The 12,981-nt window shown below is 47.7% G+C and overlaps 1 protein-coding gene across 2 annotated transcripts in view; it reads left to right on the top strand.

Annotated features, from left to right (window-relative positions):
• Positions 1-12,981, top strand: part of B4GALT1 (beta-1,4-galactosyltransferase 1) — a 203,730-nt gene that overhangs the window by 147,174 nt on the left and 43,575 nt on the right. The window contains exon 3 of one of the 2 annotated variants that reach the window (XM_033918237.1): positions 8,051-8,241. In XM_033918237.1, coding sequence (XP_033774128.1) covers positions 8,051-8,241 — 191 coding nt within the window. The remainder of the gene's footprint in view (positions 1-8,050; positions 8,242-12,981) is intronic. The other variant, XM_033918247.1, reaches the window with a different exon arrangement.

Genomic DNA, 12,981 nt, shown 5'->3' with positions numbered 1-12,981 from the left:
AACAATTAGAGGATTACAATCATAAATTGAATATACTTATTTTTTTTTTTAATTTTCCAAAGTCTCTGGAATAACTCCTTTGAAAATATTTAAGAAATATTTAACTGAGGTTTTGAGATTTTCCCCTGACAAAATTCTGCCTGTGAATCAAATTTGTTAAAACGCATGTGGGTTGTGAAAAATTGCAGGCAGACCTTAGGAAATTGGAATACTGGGCGTCCAAGTGGCAGATAAAATTTAATGTGGACAAATGCAAAGTGATGTTCATTGGGAAGAATAACCTGAATCACAATTACCAGATGCTAGGGTCCACCTTGGGGGTTAGCACTAGTGCTGCCCGATTCAGGAAAAAATATTTCGATTCGATTCAGCCTATTGAATTGATTTTTCGATTCGATTCAATTTTCCTGCCCAAATGGGTATTTTTTTTCAAACATCCTGGTGGGTTTATTTTATAACCTCTTCACTCCCTTTGCACCTCTCCTACCCACACTGATGCTGTGGTGTAAACAAATTAAACAAAAAAGACTTTTCCTCTCTATTAAATCCTAGCTCACGTTCTTGATCTAACACCACCTCTGGCAGGATACACAAATAAAATTATTTTTCTACCTTTTGTTGTCTGGTCATTATTCAGATCTTGTTGGTCCCAGGCTCTGGTTGTCTTCTGATAACTCACTTGCCAGGATCTCCTTCTTTCTTTGTGCTAACCATCCATCTTCTATCTCTGTCCTCCCCTTCTGTTTCCCTTCCCTCTCCTGGAGGTCTGGCATCTTTCCTTTTTTTCTTCTCCATCCCCAGATCCACCTTTTCTCAACTACCCTTTCATCCAGCATATTTCCCTCCTTCCCCACCACCCCAGTTTCCACCAGCTCTCCCTTTCTCTTCCCAACTACCTTCCTATACAGTATCTCTACCCCCCTCCCCCGTGTACAACTTCTCTCCCTTTCTGTTCCTTCCCTCCCTAAATCCCATTATCCACCATCTCTCTCTCTCTTCTGTTTTTAGATCCATTATTTCTTCTATCCCTCCCCCCATTTCCAGTCTCCCTCCCCTAACTCCCCTCTCCCCCAAGTCCATCCCTCCCTCCCCCAAGTCCATCCATCTTCCCCCCTCCATCTTCTCTCCTTCTCCAGTCCACCAATTTCAAGTCCATATCCCCTCTCCCCCCAGCTCTGATTCCCATCACAGAAGCCCAGTATTTTGCTGGCAGAGGGCAACACTTGTGTATTGTGGCACCTACCAAGAGCTCCGGGCGCTTCACACAGCGGTCATACACTTTTCCTGTGAGCTGCAGAAGATGCGGGCCTTGCAAAAGCCGCATGAGAAGCGTCTCCGCACTGCAGCACTTCCCAATGCGCACGCACCGCTCTTCGTGGAGCACCCATGCGGCACCATGTCACCCGGTGCTCACAGGTGCGCGGGGCTCTGGCCGTCATGTGGCCGATGAAAGGCCAGCTGCTGGCAGGACCTGGAAGAGCAGACGCGTGCCCCTGAGCAGCAGCAGCAGCAAGAACGATGCATGCAGGTGGCGGATCAGGGGCGTTTGCCGGGCTCCGGGGGGAAGCATGAGCGTGCATGCAGGAAGATGAGGCGCGGGCATCTGCTTCTAGCCATCCAATTAAAAATCACCTTGTTGACGCCGTTTTGCTCCCAGAGGCAGTGTTCCCTCTAAGCGGGCGGGTGTTGTGAGCAAACTTTTTTCACTGTGAGCTAAAAATATCGGGCGCCAGCAAGTTATGAGCCAAATAAATATGTTGCTTTCTACCACAGAACTTCCTTACGTTTGTATGGAATCTATCCCCTTTCAACTTTAGAGAGTGCCCTCTCGTTCTCCCTGCCTTAGCTACTAAGTCTATTCCCTTCAGTACCTTGAATGTTTCTATCATGTCCCCTCTCAATCTCCTCTGCTCAAGGGAGAAGAGGCCCAGTTTCTCTAATCTTTCGCTGTACGGCAACTCCTCCAGCCCCTTAACCATTTTAGTTGCTCTTCTCTGGATCCTTTCGAGTAGTACCGTGTCCTTCTTAAAGTACCAGTGCTGGACGCAGTACTCCAGGTGAGGGCGTACCATGGCCCGGTACAGCAGCATGCTAACCTTCTCTGTCTCTTCAGTCCAGCATCTGCCCCTTCCATTCACTGTCTGTCTTTCCCTGCCATCTCTCCTCCTGCCCCCCCCCCCCACCCCCCAATTTGGTCTAGCATCCATCATCTTCCTTCTGTTCCCCTCATGGTCTGGCATCTCTATCCTTCCCTCCCCCCTGTGGTTTTTAGCATATCTCTCTTCTCATTTCCTCCACTCAGATCTGATCATTCTCTGCTCTCTCTTCCCTTTTCTTCTCTGGTCTTCCTTCTCTATTTTCTGCCTCCATCTAAATTAAATTCTTTCTTACTATTTAGTCCCGTTTCCCTCTTTTCACTGTGTCTACACACAGCTTGTCACCCCTTTCCCTCACCCCTCCATTATCTTACTATTTTCTTCCCCCTTTATTTATCTCCTCCTTCCATCCAGTATGTGTTCTTTCCCCACTTCCATTCAGCATCTGCTCTCCCTTCTCAACTGACATCCATCTGCCTTCTGCTCTCTCTCCCTTCTTCTCACTTCCATCATCTGTCCCCTTCTCTCTCTCTCTCATCTCCTCCATTCCATCATCTGCCCCTTCTCTCTCTCTCTCTCTCTCCCCCCCCCAACTTCCATCATCTGCCCCCCTTCCCCTCACCTTTGTGGGTCACTTTCTTTCCCCTGAGGGTGGCTCATGTCACAGGGGAAGCTTTGGCCGAGCAGAACCGCTTGATTGACAGTGGAACTTACTTGATTGATGTCGATGCTGGGGCCCGTTGCCGTTTGAAGGAAAAAAAAAAAGGTGGAAAAAAGGAACCTGTAAAGGCGAGAGGAAGGGAAACCTCCAGGATAGCTGCTTTTTGCCCTCCTTCAGCGGCCCAAGAGTTCAGACCAGCAGCGGCAGCTGTGTATGCTTTTAACTTCGGCACAGAGCTGCCCCTAATCAATAGTTTAGCACGGTTTCATGAGGCAGCCTCGGGGCCTTTGATAGCTGGCCCGCTTCGATGATGCGATGTGGGCCGGCCTAGCAAAGGCCCCGAGGCTGCCTTATGAAACCGCGCTAAACTATTGATTAGGGGCAGCTCTGTGCCGAAGTTAAAAGCATACACAGCTGCCGCTGCTGGTCTGGAGGTGCGGAGACAAGGCAGGAGGCAAACGCGGTGGAAGGCAGGAGTCCCGGCGAAGGCAGGAGTCCCGGCACAGCGACTGCAACAGGAAGTTGCAAGTCAGCTGACGCCGGCCTTTCGTTGCGGCGGGGACCGAATCCTTCGCGGACCGGCAAGATTTTGTTTGCGGACCGGCGGTTGAAGAACTGTGCTCTACACTGTGTGCGCTGTGACGAGAAACTTGTGCGCTGCGAGGTAATATTTTGTGCGCCAGCGCACCCCAGCGCAGCTTAGCGGGAACACTGCGGGCTTTCCCTCTGCCACTGGAGTCCTTGCTTCTGGTATAACTTCTGGTTTTGCAAAACCGGAAGTTACATTAGATGGAAGGATTCCGGTGGCAGAGGGAAAGCTCGAACGGGTCTCTAGCAAGGGAGCAGATGAATCAGTGAGTTCAATTTTTTTACAAAATTAAATCGATTCGAATCGATTCACCCGAAGTGAATCGGTGAATCAATTCGAATCGCAAATCGGGCAGCACTAGTTAGCACTCAAGAAAAGGATCTGGGTATCATTGTAGACAATATGATGAAAACTTCTGCCCAATGTGCGACGGTGGCCAAAAAAGCAAACAGAATGCTGGGAATTATTAAAAAAGGGATGGTTAACAAGACTAAGAATGTCATAATGCCCCTGTATTGCTCCATGAAGCGACCTCATTTGGAGTATTGCGTTCAATTCTGGTCTCCTTACCTCAAGAAATATATAGTGGCGCTAGAAAAGGTTTCAAAGAAGAATGACCAAATGATAAAGGGGATGGAAGTCCTCTCATATGAGGAAAGATTAAAACGGTTAGTGCTCTTCAGTTTGGAAAAGAGACGGCTGAGGGAAGATATGATTGAAGTCTACAAAATCCTGAGTGGAGTAGAACAGGTACAAGTGGATTGATTTTTTTGCTCCGTCAAAAATTACAGAGACTAGGGGACACTCGAAGTTACACGGAAATACTTTCAAAACCAATAGGAGGAAATTTTTTTTCACTCAGAAAATAGTTAAGCTCTGGAACAAGTTGCCAGAGGATGTGGTAAGAGCGGATAGCATAGCTGGTTTTAAGAAAGGTTTGGACAAGTTCCTGAAAGAAAAGTCCATAGTCTGTTATTGAGAAAGACATGGGGGAAGCCACTGCTTGCCATGTTTTGGTAGCATGGAATATTGCTACACCTTGAGTTTTGGCCAGGTGCTAGTGACCTGGATTGGCCACCGTGAGAACGGGCTACTAGTCTTGATGGACCATTGGTCTGACCCAGTAAGGCTATTCTTATGTTCTTATTTGCCAGTAAAGAAAGAAATGGTAGTGAATCCAGAGACAGAAGAAATTAATTCAAATATAAGAGAGGTTTTGAATGTTACAGATTTACTTGAATCTATATTACCGTATTTTCGCGGATATAACGCGCGCGTTATACGTGATTTTACGTACCGCGCATACCCCTCGCGCGTTATATGCCTGAGCGCGGTATACAAAAGTTTTTAAACATAGTTCCCACCCCGCCCGACGCCCGATTCACCCCCCCAGCAGGACCGCTCGCACCCCCACCCCGAACGACCGCTCGCACGCGCTCCCACCCGCACCCGCATCCACGATCGGAGCAAGAGGGAGCCCAAGCCCTCTTGCCCGGCCGACTCCCCGACGTCCGATACATCCCCCCCCCCGGCAGGACCACTCGCACCCTCACCCCGAAGGACCGCCGACTCCCCAACAATATCGGGCCAGGAGGGAGCCCAAACCCTCCTGGCCACGGCGACCCCCTAACCCCCCCCCGCACTACATTACGGGCAGGAGGGATCCCAGGCCCTCCTGCCCTCGACGCAAACCCCCTCCCCCCAACGACCGCCCCCCCCCAAGAACCTCCGCCCGTCCCCCAGCCGACCCGCGACCCCCCTGGCCGACCCCCACGACACCCCCACCCGCCTTCCCCGTACCTTTGTGTAGTTGGGCCAGAAGGGAGCCCAAACCCTCCTGGCCACGGCGACCCCCTAACCCCACCCCGCACTACATTATGGGCAGGAGGGATCCCAGGCCCTCCTGCCCTCGACGCAAACCCCCCTCCCCCCCAGCCGACCCGCGACCCCCCTGGCCGACCCCCACGACCCCCCCACCCCCCTTCCCCGTACCTTTGGAAGTTGGCCGGACAGACGGGAGCCAAACCCGCCTGTCCGGCAGGCAGCCAACGAAGGAATGAGGCCGGATTGGCCCATCCGTCCTAAAGCTCCGCCTACTGGTGGGGCCTAAGGCGCGTGGGCCAATCAGAATAGGCCCTGGAGCCTTAGGTCCCACCTGGGGGCGCGGCCTGAGGCACATGGGCCAAACCCGACCATGTGTCTCAGGCCGCGCCCCCAGGTGGGACCTAAGGCTCCAGGGCCTATTCTGATTGGCCCACGCGCCTTAGGCCCCACCAGTAGGCGGAGCTTTAGGACGGATGGGCCAATCCGGCCTCATTCCTTCGTTGGCTGCCTGCCGGACAGGCGGGTTTGGCTCCCGTCTGTCCGGCCAACTTCCAAAGGTACGGGGAAGGGGGGTGGGGGGGTCGTGGGGGTCGGCCAGGGGGGTCGCGGGTCGGCTGGGGGGGAGGGGGGTTTGCGTCGAGGGCAGGAGGGCCTGGGATCCCTCCTGCCCGTAATGTAGTGCGGGGTGGGGTTAGGGGGTCGCCGTGGCCAGGAGGGTTTGGGCTCCCTTCTGGCCCAACTACACAAAGGTACGGGGAAGGCGGGTGGGGGTGTCGTGGGGGTCGGCCAGGGGGGTCGCGGGTCGGCTGGGGGACGGGCGGAGGTTCTTGGGGGGGGGGGCGGTCGTTGGGGGGAGGGGGTTTGCGTCGAGGGCAGGAGGGCCTGGGATCCCTCCTGCCCGTAATGTAGTGCGGGGTGGGGTTAGGGGGTCGCCGTGGCCAGGAGGGTTTGGGCTCCCTCCTGGCCCGATATTGTTGGGGAGTCGGCGGTCCTTCGGGGTGAGGGTGCGAGTGGTCCTGCCGGGGGGGGGGGGGATGTATCGGACGTCGGGGGGGGCATCAGGCTTTCAGGATGGGGACAGACCTTCAAGGGGGGACAGGACTTCAAGGGAGGACAGTGCACGGAAGTCAGGGGGGGTGAACGGAGAGTCGGGACAGCGCACGGAAAGTCAGGGCGGGCGAAAGGAGAGTCGGGCAGCATGCGCGTTATATGCCTGAGCGCGGTATAGAAAAGTTTTTGTACATATCATCGTGATTTCTGCGCGCTATACCCCTGTGCGCGTTTTACAATGGTGCGCGTTATATCCGCGAAAATACGGTATATGAAACATCAGAAAGAGCTACACAGGAAAGAAGGAAACTATTTTTGGTTATGAGATCTGAAATGTTGACTCTTGGTGCCTCATTTTTGTTGGCTTATCCATGCAAGTGTATGATTAACTATCTTGGAGTAAAATATATATTTTTTTTTTCACCTTAACAGCTACGAGCCTATCTGGATTTGAAGAAATTAGTTTCTAGAACTGTTTAGTTATTTTACAATGGCTATTAGAAAAAGTGGGACTTAAGCTGCTATGCCAATTTTTATTTACATTTTACTTGTAATTTGAGGTTCTCTTCACTCTATCTGGGCCTTCCACTTTTTATTGTGGTCTAATGAAGATATATTTAGGATTTCTTTCATTTTCCTTTTTTTAAAAATGATATTTCTTTCAGTATTGCCTGAGGAAGATTATTCTTGAGGAAAACTGTTTAAAATGTCTGATAGATGCTGGCATTGTCATCTTGAAGCAGGGACTTTAGACAATTTGTTATTCTATTGTCCATTTATTATGGAATTTTGGAAATCAATTTGGAGCCAGATAAATTGCTTATTAGAAAATCATGTGGCATTAACATATGACACAGTATTTTTTGGCATGGCGATGAGGGCCAAGAGCCGAATATCCTCTAATAATAATAAACTATTGCTCATTTTGACAGGGGTTGCCATACAACAAATAACACATAATTGAAAAAGTTGGAATAGACTGAACTTTGTTTTTGGTGGAATTCAGTATGCCATATTTATAAAATGGAAAGAACACTTAGCCATTCAAAAAGGGAATTTTAATAAATTTCAGGATGTGTGTAGGCCATTATCAGAATATTGTAAAGAATAAGTATATATTTTTCTTTCCTGTTAAGTATAAATGAAAAATGGGGCAGGGGGAGGGGGGATTTTATTATTGAAGACAATGATTTTCTGAAATATATAATGAAGGGAGGGGGATAAATTTAATTTGATAAAGATCAATTGTAAAATCTAAAGTGAATTATCTATGTTACAATGTTAATATCAATATTGATGTACTTGATGTAAGTTATAAAATGAATAAAGAATTGTTTTTAAAAAATGTAATAAATCAAACAAATAATCTTTCCTTGTGATAAAAACATTAAGAACCATCAGAAAATACTTTGAAATAAGAAGCTTTCCAAATTTTAGTACAATCCCTATTCCTATCTCGACTAGACTAATATAATATCTTTCTTGAAAGGCTTACTGTTTTCATATTTAAATGTTTAGTGTTATGTTACTTCAGATGTTTATCTTTAAGCTTTATGCTGTCAGAGATTTGAAAAGTACCTGCTTAACCAATGGTTTTCCTCCCCTCTTGGCTTTTGCATGATAGACCTAAACTTTTTCTTGGCACATATCAAATGCCCAAAGATGTGATAAAGATGAAAACAGAAACACTGTTAAGACTTATCTTCCTCTACCAATGTCTCTGCTCTTAATGTGACATTGTTTCACCTTCTTATTATTACACCAATTTTCTTCAATGCTTAAAATTTCTTACATGCACTTAATAAAAGTTTTAACTGTTTTGTTTTAAAGCAGGATGGAGAAGGAATATTCAACCGTGCTAAACTTCTGAACATAGGTTTTGTGGAAGCTTTGAAAGACTATGCCTATGACTGCTTTGTGTTCAGTGATGTGGACCTCATTCCTATGGATGATAGAAATACTTACAAATGCTATAATCAGCCAAGGCACCTCTCCGTATCCATGGACAAATTTGGATTTAGGTAAGTTTTGTATATGTAATTGGACATATACCACCAGCATGTCACCTTTGATATAGATCAATTGTCAAAATGTATTCATGTTGTGGGTTTTTATTGTAGATGCTGACTGAGCTGAAAATGAAGTTCAGTAACTCAAAAATTCATAGATGCATGCTTATGCCCATCTAGTTTGGTACATATCCACAAAAAGGGAAGATGCATTTCACATGCACTTCTGAAACTTAAAACTTCATGCTACTGAGGAGAGATTTATGCATCAGCACAGGCAAGTCAGGGATGACAGTGGAGTTTCTGCATGTGCAGAAGAAGGGAGATAAATAGGATAAAAGAAGATGGTAGATAAGGGGAGGAAAGAGAATGAGAAAGGAGGGGTTGAGGATGAATAAGATGGTATGTAAAGGAGAGGAGAGTATGAATGTCTTGTAACCCTTGTAGACCCAGCACCCTCTACCCATGCAATTATACCCACAGAGCCCAATTTACCTACTTGTCAATACTCCCACCACCTTCCTACCACCATTCCCTTATTCAATCTATCCCCCTCTGATACATTCCACTCATATCCACTTCTAAAATGTTTAATTTGTATATTTAAACCATATATAAGGAGAAATTAGGTCCTTACTTGCTAATTTCCAGACCAGCACAGAAACGAATGGTTTATGCTCCTACCAGCAGGTGGAGACTGAGACACTAACTTTTGGCTACAGTACAAGTGGGTTGTGTAGTCCCTCTTACAATCAGTCTTAACAAATAGCCAAGCAGAAAACAACAAGGCTGAATAAAGCCCCAATAACATCCCAACTCCCCACTTACAAGGAGAAGACAAAAGGAAAAACACTGTTGGATACTGATTAGAACAAGAATCTTTCAGAAATGCCCTACAGTTTGCAAATTAAACCAGCTGGACCAAATGCCGCTTCTCTTTAAACTCCCCGAACAACCAAAACAACCAATTCCCATAGAAAAACCCATACTCTTTGCGAAAATACCAAGTAAAATGACAGGATGGGGTCTGTGCCGGTCTGGAGGGACTAAAAGAAAGAAAACTAGCGGGTAAGGACCTAATTTCTCCTTCTTTAGCATCCCTCCAGACTGTCACAGAAACAGATGGGACGTACCAAAGCAATACTATCATGGGTGGGACCCCCGAAGGGCCACCACAAGAACACACTCACCGAACACTACATCCCGATGCACCTGAATGTCCATACAGTAGTGTCGAACAAAGGAATGGAGAGAAGATCCAGCTTTACAGATATCCACTGGAGGTATAAGAGAAGATTCAGCCCAAGAAGCTGCTTGACCCCAAGTGAAATGAGCTTTGAGAAATTCTGGAACAGGCTTCTTTTGGAGAAGGTACACCGAAACGATAGCCTCCTTGATCCAGCATGCAGTGGAAGCCTTACAAGGACCCACTAAGACAGTGATCTCAAACTGGTGGCCCGGGGGCCACATGCAGCCCGCGAGGTACTATTTTGAGGCCCTCGGTATGTTTATCATAATCACAAAAGTAAAATAAAGCAGTTTCTTGATCATATGTCTCTTTAGCTATAAATTACAATATTATTAAGACTTAGCCAAAAGGAAAGATATATAAACTTTAAAGAGTGTTACCTCATGCAGAATTGTCATTTTTTTAATAAGACATTAATTATTTTTCCTGAGGCCCTCCAAGTACCTACAAATCCAAAATGTAGCCCTGCAAAGGGTTTGAGTTTGAGACCATTGCACTAAGAGGATAAAAACACGATCTGACTTACAGAACTCCTGGGTCCACTGAGCATAAGAGTGAAGGACCCTACGGACATCCAACTGCCTCTGCTCCAATGAGCCCTCCTAATTACCCAAGACGAGGAGGACCATGAACTGGTTAACATGAAACAGCAAGATAACCTTCGGAAGAAAGGAGGAACCGGCTGCAGTATGACCTGCTCCCTAGAGAACTCCAGGAAGGGAGGCATACACAAAAAAGTCTGTAGTTCTGAAACGCGTCTCGCGGAAGTAATGGCCACCAAGTAAACTGCCTTAAGAGTAAGGTCTTTCAATATACAGGCATCAAGAGGCTCAAACAGAGGATGAATGAGCACAGAGAACTACATTGAGATTCCAGACAGGAACCGATGGCCGAACTGGTGGCTGGAGCAATTTCGCAGCTCTCAAGAACTGAATCACATCTGGAGAGGAGGCCAAACGCTTACCACGCAGAATGTGGTACAAAACTGCAGTCTTCACCCGAAGGGAGAACCAGGCAAGGCCTTACTCCAGGCCATCCTGCAGGAACTCCAGGATGCGAGACAAAGTTGCTTGACGGAAATCCATGCCACACGCGGAACACCTCAAAAAGACGCCAAACACGAACATAAGCCTGAGAGGTGGAAATTCTCTGAGACCCTAAGAGAGTGGGTATCCTTATCCAAGTATCCCTTCTTCCTTAGCCGAGCCCTGTCAAGAACCAAGCCGTAAGACAAAAAAAAGGGACTCGAATTGAACATTGGAATGGGACTCTGAGTCAGAAGATTGGGTGAGAGGGGCAGCAGGAGAGGATCTGCCACTAGCAGACGAACCAGATCCGCATACCACGGGCGCCTGGGCCAATCCTGAGCCATAAGAATCATATGGCTTGCATGCCGGGCAATCCAAAGAAGAACTCTGCCCACCAGAGGCCACAGAGGAAAGACACACAGCAGGTCGGCCATCGGCCAAGCCTGTACCATAGCATCCAGGTCCTCAGCCTGGCAAATTCCTGCGCCGACTAAAGAACTTCAGCACTTTGACATCGATACTCATGGTCATGAGATCCATGATTGGCCGACCCCAGGACTGAATAATCAACTCGAAGGCTTCTAGCCTGAGACACTACTTACTGGGATCCAGCACATGATGACTGAGACAATACACCTGGACATTGTCCACCCCTGTAATGTGGGAAGCCGAGAAGTCCCAAAAATGAGCCTCTATCCATTCCATGAGCAGAGAGGACTCCAGCACCACCAGATGACTCTTGGTGCCCCCCTGACGATTGGCATTGTGAGGGAGAGCTCAAACAGACTTGCCCTCCAGCAAGGACTGGAATTCCACCAATGCTAGCTGAATGGCTGTGGTCTCCAGAACATTGATCGGCCAAGACACCAGCAGCCCTGAGCCGAGTGACCGAGACATTGAGTTCCCCAACTGAGGAGACTGGTGTCCGTGAGAAGAACTGTCCACTGGGACTGATTGAGACTCTCTCCCTGAACCGGAGAGTTCAGATCATAAATCTGTGGTGACCACAGCCAAATAAGCACATACTGAACAGGATGCATGCGAGCCCGAGCCCACTGGACCACTTTCAAGGAGGCTGCCATGGACCGCAAGACCTGAAGAAAGTCTTGTGCCGGCAGACATCGGCAACCCATCAGAGAGCAAATCTGCATCTGCAGTTTGCACACCCTAGCCTCTGGAAGAAAAACTCTTCCCAAACTTTTGTCAAAAAGAACACCAAGATACTCCAAGCATTGAGACGGAATCAACCGGCTTTTGGACAGGTTGACACCCAGCCCAGGGACTGCAGAAACTCCAGAACCCGAGCTCTCCTGCAACAACTTTGCTCGAATCAACCAATTGTCTAGTTAGGAGTGCACCAGAATGCCCTCCTTGCGTAAGGCCGCTGCCACCACCACTCTCATAATCTTGATGATGGTGTGTAGCACTGTAGCTAGACCAAAGGGAAGCGCACAAAGCTGATAATGCTCTCCCCAAATCGCTAAGCAAAAGAATCGTTGATGGGAGGCCCAAATGAGAACATGCAGATATGCCTCCATCAGATTGAGAGAAGTCAGAAATTCCCCTGGTTGGACAGCAAGAAATTCCCCCGGTTGGACTTTAGGGTTTCCATATGAAAGAATGGAACCCGGAGCGCTCTGACACCTTTGTGATCCAAAATGGGCCGAAAAGACCCCTCTTTCTTGGGCACCACGAAATGAAGTACTTGCCAGTGCAAATATCCTCAGGTGGCACTGGGACTACCGCTTTGAGGTCCAGCAGTCTGAGTAGAGTCTGACGAAAAGTCCTCCTCTAAACCATGTCTCCTAAGCTAGGGTGGGAGAGCAGGAACTTCATACAACACGTCCCTGCCTTAAGAATCTGTCTCCCTTAAAGGGACAGGGCCTTCAACATACCATAGTGCAAATCCTTGCTATTCAAGGGAGAAAACCCTGAACTAGCCCTGAATTGGTCACAATATTCAATAGGGTTGCTAGTACAAATGGATAAGTACAATTATTACTTTTTTTTCGCCCCCATAAGACGTACCTGACCATAATACGCACCCCAGATTTAAAGTAGAAAAACAAGAAAAAAACATTCTGAATCAAATTGTGCACTAACATATACCAGGCTCTGCACCCAGCCCCCTCACTCCCTGACAGGCTCTGCATCCAACCCCACATTCCTTGCCAGGCTCTGCACACTGTCCCCACTCCCCTACTAATTGTAATGCAATTTTTTCATTTTTCATATATACACAGCAGTTATAAATTCTCAAAACTGACACAATTTGATTACTAAATTGAAGATAAAATCATTTTTCCTACCTTTGTTGTCTGGTGATTTAATTAGTTTCTGGTTGGACTTCCTTCTGACTGTGCATCCAACATTTCTTTCACAAACCAGCTCCAGCCCCTTTGGGTCCAGGTCTCTATCTCTTTTCCCTCTGCTTACCCTCCCCAGCTGCAGTGTCGGTTCTCCTTTGTACCTACC

The sequence above is a fragment of the Geotrypetes seraphini genome, chromosome 1, assembly GCF_902459505.1.
Source record: "Geotrypetes seraphini chromosome 1, aGeoSer1.1, whole genome shotgun sequence".
Taxonomy (NCBI): Eukaryota; Metazoa; Chordata; class Amphibia; order Gymnophiona; family Dermophiidae; genus Geotrypetes; species Geotrypetes seraphini.
Note: the sequence above shows the minus strand (reverse complement) of the source record. Positions and strands in the feature narration are given on the sequence as shown.